The sequence below is a fragment of the Lactuca serriola genome, chromosome 8, assembly GCF_051521515.1.
Source record: "Lactuca serriola cultivar US96UC23 chromosome 8, Lser_US96UC23_V15, whole genome shotgun sequence".
Lineage (NCBI taxonomy): Eukaryota > Viridiplantae > Streptophyta > Magnoliopsida > Asterales > Asteraceae > Lactuca > Lactuca serriola.
Window position 1 is genome coordinate 70,379,822 of NC_136415.1, and position 6,898 is coordinate 70,386,719.

General features: G+C 34.6%; 1 protein-coding gene across 2 annotated transcripts; it reads left to right on the forward strand.

The window, feature by feature from the left end:
- The first annotated feature begins 1,754 nt into the window (after window positions 1–1,754).
- On the forward strand, window positions 1,755–6,609 carry LOC145066191 (T-box transcription factor, putative (DUF863)). 2 transcript variants are annotated; one of them, XM_079013400.1, is made up of 4 exons: window positions 1,755–2,304; window positions 3,550–3,770; window positions 4,047–4,719; window positions 4,807–6,609. In XM_079013400.1, the coding sequence occupies exons 2-4, from the start codon at window positions 3,552–3,554 to the stop codon at window positions 6,420–6,422; spliced, it is 2,508 nt and encodes an 835-aa protein (XP_078869526.1). In that variant the 5' UTR covers window positions 1,755–2,304; window positions 3,550–3,551; the 3' UTR covers window positions 6,423–6,609. The 2 variants fall into 2 exon arrangements, with proteins under 2 accessions (XP_078869526.1, XP_078869527.1); XM_079013401.1 differs by having other exon boundaries at window positions 1,757–2,304; window positions 4,053–4,719.
- The last annotated feature ends 289 nt before the right edge of the window (window positions 6,610–6,898 follow it).

Sequence of the window (6,898 nt, forward strand, 5' to 3'; positions counted from 1 at the left end):
AACTCAACCTAACCTTGGTTACCGACTCCACTTAGTTTGGTTGTCGACTCCTCATTTCCTCATTATGGGTTCGACTCGTCTGCCCTTCCCTTGTCAACCTTTTTAGTCTTGGCTTAGAATAAGACATCATGAACCCAACACCCACTGGTTTGGTCCATGTTTTATATAACTATTGGCTTGGCGTATGCTCTACACAATCCATTAGGTGGGTAACACTATTAATGTCCTAATTTATGCAAATATTATAGTTGTTTAAAAAGTTATGATATTAAGGGGCTATTTGGTAGAATATGTCTTATTCATATTTGAATTAGATATATGCTCTGAAAAATCTGTCTCTAACTGAAATCATGTTGTTTTGTTAGACATCTAAATGACTGTGTTGATGATAAAAATAATCATTTTACCATTCTATTTAAAATAATAATAATATATATAAAAACCATCAAATATTTTAAGAAATCCATACATACACATAATAGACAAAAACAAATTTAATACATAGATACACATACCATACACAAATGCACACATATACACATATTGTATAACTGCTTGATACATACATATATAATACATACATACATAATACATACATATATAATACATGCATACACACATCGTACATAAATACATACACACACACTAAATTTATACATCCCCAAATTGTATAAAAATACATACAAAATCATCATGTTTTTCAAGGCAAATTTTAGATTTATAGATGTTAATCGGTTCAAACGAAGCACCCATCATTTGGAAATAACAAGAATTTTTGAGATTTTTTGTAGCAATTTTGTATCCGACCAATGAAGGAGATCAGAGGTAACAAGGGTGGAGACTGACGCTGACGAGGGCATCGTTGTCATAGCTTGGCGTCGAAGGTCCGACCTTGGCGGTGGGAGTCAATTTCAAGGAGTTGGGATCAATTTTGTACCTGAACAATGAAGAAGATTGAAGTTCGCAAGGGTGGAGACCGATGGTGTTGGAGCTTTGCGTTGGAGGTCGTGAGTTGGGAGCGATATATGAAGTCGTGTTTCGCTTGTAGGTGTCGATGGGTATTATGGCAAAATGGGAAGAGATTGTAAAATGTTCATTAAGATTTAAGATACTACCTCAAGTTTGATCAAATAAGAGGTATTTGACTGAATAAAAAACAAATTTAAAAGACTATCAAACATTATAAATCTTACAAATTCAGAGTTGTCGTAAATTAAATTTACAACTGCTTTATATAAATAGCTCTTATTTATAATCTTTTTTATGACTTTGTTATCAACATGATTACCGCTTGGTGGCCATATTTAATGGGTACATGATATATACAATTTTTGTTGGTGTTATGTTCCAACGTTGCGCTAAGAAACCATAGGTATCAAAAATGATTTTGAGTATCAAAAGGTCACAAATGACTTTATATCCTTTTCGTCATTATATATGTGATTTGTGATCGGTTAAATATATTAATTTCGACTCAATCATTATATATACTCTTTTTTATATAAAACATTTAAAATTAAAACAATACAATCAATGAAAACAAAAATAAATATAATTAAATGGAATAGTTTAAGATTTTGTATTAAGTTAATGTTTGAAATCAATTATTATAAAGCATATATAAGATAAAACGTTACATATATATAAAATTGTATACGAATATATAATGTAGACATTAATAAATGTTGGACAGTTTTAGTATATGATAATAAATTTACATTAATATCTGTACCAAAAGCAAGGTAGAGAGAATCTAGAAATGCTCATTTCTTTTCATTTCCTCAAAAACCCCAGAAAAATTATTTATTTAGCAAAAGAAAAATCAGTGTGTGTGAGGATTGAGGAAAAAGCAGAGAATAAAAAGGAGACCGGATGTTGACAAATTTCATGTCACTGTTCTTAGAAGGTCGTTTGTTTGTGTGAAGATTTCTTATCTGGGATCTCTCTCTTTCTCTCTCTTCAAAACCCCTTCTTTCTCTCTCTAAAAAAACCTTCCTTTCTTTCAGAAGAGAGAGAGAGAGACACTGGCCCAGCAGATCGAAAATCTTCATCTTTTTCATATACCCATGAAGTGATGATCTAATTCTAACTTCCTTCAATGGTGGTTTTGTGTCTTTCTTTATTCTGATAAACAATTATTACTATTAATTATTAAATATTTATCATTATTATTATTTTTATCATTACCACCTGTCTATTTTGGCTTCAAGATTCTTTGAGTTCTTGAGGGTTGAAGAAATTGTTCAATGATTCGGTCAATCTAAAATTCTTGGAGCAGGGCGCAAATAAGGATGTGGGTCTAAGGTAAATTTCACATATAGTTTCTCAGTTGTTTTTAGATTCATGGTGGGTTTTTGGGGTTTGATTATATTCAATAAATTTAGGTTTTTTTTTTTTTTTTTTTTGAATTACTTTTCTACTTTCTTGATTTGCGTTTTTGATAATTGAGATTAAACACTTGATATTACTCTGTCTTATGACGACTGATGATTATCATGCGGGATCTGTTCTTTTGTGTTTGTTTATTATTTTTCTAATTTTGATTCTCCTTTAATTTTAAGCTGCAAAAGGGGGAAATTTTTTCACAATCATGGATAGGGTTCTTGAGATGCTAATTTGTGCGTCGAGTGATAGATTGTTTGAATTTAGCCATAGATTTAATCTGGGATTTCACGAATGATAATTTTATTATTAAAAAGCTTTATTCCTCGTAATTTATCTTATTATAATCATCTTGAACTGCGATCCTTAATGCCTCGGTGCTCTAATTCTTGTTTAAACCTTATGAAATACTTTGAAGATTCATTGAATGTTTGTAAAATGCAATTGAGTGCTACATTTAATTCTCCTTGATTTAAGCTAATTTCAAGCTAACTTTTGGGGAAATTTCTACTTGATTACTTCAGCAACATCAAATTTTAATTAATGCAAATATTTTGTGACCAGAAAGACTGTAAAGTTGACTCTTTTTTCTCCAGTAACTTTCCTCTTATGCCCTTGATAACATGGTGAATGAGCAATTTTCCGTAGCTTATAATATATTCTGTATCTGGAAGTATATAAAAAATGTGTTTGATATCTATAGATGAACATTAATCAAGTGAAAATTTTCTCTTTAGATCATATACTATTTTCTTTAGATCAAGTTTGCAATGAATTTGCTACATATAGTCAACTGATTTTATGAGTTAGTTTAGAGTATTAATTGCATACCTCTTTTTAGTCATATGTTTGCATAATTGTTTGACTATAAACATTAAAAGTTAAATGAGACGTGTTGTTTTATATAATTCGTGTGAATGTATCAAATTGGGTTTTCCTTGAGATTTACGTTAGTGTCTAAGGGATTGTTTCTTTTTGACTTAATGAGCTTAATGGGTTAAGCATTTAATTTGGACAAGTATACACGATTGTTTCTTTTTGACATAATCTGAACATAATGACTTAAAGGGTGCTTGTAGCATAGTTTTCATATATCAAAAAGATTTAAAGTTGTGTTATTGAAGTGTATTAATTGTTATAAAATCTTATGTGTTAATGAATCAATAGGAATGGGAACAGAAGTACACTGCAAAAGCTCTTTTGAAGGGTATTACTCCATGAGGGATGCAAATGAGGATTCCAATAGTAGTAGCTGGCCTCTTTTTTATGGGGAAAAATCTTTGAATAATGGTCATTATTACAACGGTTTCATACCAAGGACTATTTCAGATGACAAGGATGCATTAAAGCAGAAAATGCTTGAACATGAAGCCATCTTCAAGAACCAGGTACTAATACTATCTCTAATCCCTAAAAAGTTGCTTTTTAAAGTGTCAAATATGTCATTTTACACTTTGTAATTGACAAAAATTATCTTGGTTGGGTATTAAAGTTCTCTGTATTTGGATGACATTATAAAAGTCATTTGTTGTAATAAACAAATCAATGGAAGGGTGTTGCTATTTCTTGCATTTAACCCTTTTAGATATATAAAGATTTTTCAAAACAAAAAGATTTTCAAAGATAAGAAACCAACCAATAATTTATCTGATTTTGTTGTGGAGAATCAGGTTCACGAACTTCATCGCCTTTACATAAGACAAAGAGACATGATGGAAGAAATCAAAAGAAAGGAAATAAATAAACACCGAGTTTCTATCGATGCATCATCATCTTCAAGTTTCCTACCTTCTCAAAAGCCTTATGAAGACACTCACATTCACAAATGGCAAATGCCTACCTTCCCTTCTGCTACTAGACCTTCCATTTTTGGAGCCGAAATAAGCAATTCACCATTAAGTTGTTCAAAAGGAAACAATAACAACAACAACAACAATAACAATAATAATAGTTCAAAAGATTGTGAGATTGTGGAGTGTAGACCTTCAAAAGTTAGAAAAAAGTTATTCGATCTTGAACTCCCACCCGATGAGAACATGGATCATGAAGAACATGAGGGAATGCAATGTAAGCAGGTGTCAGAAGAATCGAGTTTTAGAGGGTCTAATGGGTTAGCTGATCTTAATGAACCGGTTCATGTTGATGAACCCATGGTTCATGGGTCTGGATCTGTTGGTGGGTTTGGACCCTCGGCTAAACCACACGTGGGTCAGGGTCAGTTTCTTGACCAGAGACATGAGTTTAGTGGAAGACCTGGTGGAGTGTTTAATCCTTTGTTGATTGAAGGAAAGGGAAATGGAAGTGGAAGGGATTGGTTGTCTAATACCCGTGAAACAGGTAAAAAAAAATTTCTCTTTTTGTATTTTTAATTGATGGTTGTGAAATTTCCTTTAATTTTCTTTTATGTGTTGACTCTTTTAACAGGGAATAGTAGAGGCAATATGAACTTGGCTCCAGCAACATACTCTGAAATTTCTACAAGATTTCAAGATCATGCTCGATTAAACCAAACCCATTTGCCATTTCCTACATCGCGCACATCTACTTCATACCCACATCCAAATTCATCAAATTTTGCAACTTCTTGGGAAAAACAGAATGGTAGTTTGACTCATAAGTTGACTTCATTTCAGAAACAACCATCTTTTCTCTCACCATCATCTCCACAAAGCCATCACATGGTTCTTGGAGACAAGTGGCAGAGTAACGGATCTTATACCCCAAATGGATTCTATCGTGGATCATCATCCGGGTCAAAAGACCCATGTGCCCGTTTTCCTTCTGGTGTTCTTGATCATCGAAACTACAATAATCTTGATGATAAGTCACAAAAGATCTTCAATGGTTCAAACTTTATAGATTTGGACACCACAAAAGGTATGGATTTGAATACAGTTGAAAACGTGTGTAATGATGACAATAGTAGTTCAAGAAAATGCAATCAAACTGTGCTTCCATGGCTTCAACCCAAACCAGATATCTGTAAAAATGATTCGCCTTCAGTTAATAATGGAAAGATTCCTCCGGTTTTTGGGAATTCTTGCGTTTCAGAAAATGGGAAAATAAAGAAGGAAATGGAACAAGAACAACACAGAGGATTTGACATTAATGTAGCTTGGGATGATGATCCTGAAAACAATGATATCGAAAAAGAAATCAATACAGAAAATGAGAAAATCAAGAATCATTTCGATTTGAATTCGTGTGTGACAGAGGATGAAGAAATTACAGTACCAGTATCTGTGAAAAGCTTGAAGAAGATAACAATGGAGATTGATTTAGAAGCTCCAGCTGTTCCAGAGATTGAGGAAGAAGAAGAAGAAGAAACCATTGATGAGGTCAAGAAACTTGATGAAGAGCTCGCCAAGGTGGCAGCCGAAGCAATGGTTGCAATATTCGGTCAACCAAAGTCAACGTCTGATGTGGCGGTTGGTTCTGAATCTGATGACGAGGACAAGGACCATCTCCTATGGTTTGCAGATGTAATCGGAAACGTGGGTCCCGTGTCTAACGCGCTCGATGAATACGAAGAGTTGACTTTGAAATTAGAGGAGACTAAAGAACAAGATTACATGCCAAAACCTCTGGCTCCTGATTTTCAGGAGCCAGATGAAGCGGGCCCATCAGCGGGTCCGCTTCGACCGCGAAGAGGTCAAGCGAGGCGAGGTAGGCCCCGGAGAGATTTCCAAAGGGATATCCTTCCGGGCCTCGTGTCTCTTTCGAGACACGAGGTAACCGAAGATCTACAGATCTTCGGAGGGCTAATGAAAGCTACAGGGTATTCATGGAATGTGGGGCTTACAAGGAGGAACGGAACAAGGGGAAGGCGGAAGGCAGTGGTGGTGGCAGCGGACCCACCACCTGCCACCACCCCACCACCACCACCGCCGCCTCCTCCACCGCCATTGTCGGAGCAGCTTGGAAACTTAGAGGTGGTGGGATTGGAGGAGAGAAGCTTAACAGGGTGGGGGAAGACGACTAGACGTCCTCGGAGACAACGGTGTGCTGCGGGTAATTCAGTGGTGGTGCCTTTAACGTAATTTTTGTAAAATTTTTATAATATTTACTACATGAACTCTGAATTTTACAGAGGGAGGTAAAAAACCAATTTAGGGAAGCTGATTTATGGCTTGTTGAGAGTGAAATTGTTCTTTGGGATTGTCATTGTACATGTTTGTTTGTCATATCCCAAAATCTTGGTTCGGTTTTAACCCGACCCGACCCGTATTTGTCTGTGTATCCTTTTGCTAACTTGGTATTTTCATCAGAGATAGTCTTGATCACCGTTGAATCACCAACAATCATACTATATTAATCTGGTTAAGTTATATATATATGGATGTTTTCTTTTTTCGAGTTAATACAGAAAAATAAAACGACAAAATAGAAAAAGTTAGATGTTAACTCCCAACTCTATATATATTTTTTGTATAGATTTCTCGTAGTGGGTTATTATTTGGTCAACTATACTTTTTAGGCATTTATCAAGACAATAGTGAGTGGGTGTATGATGTAT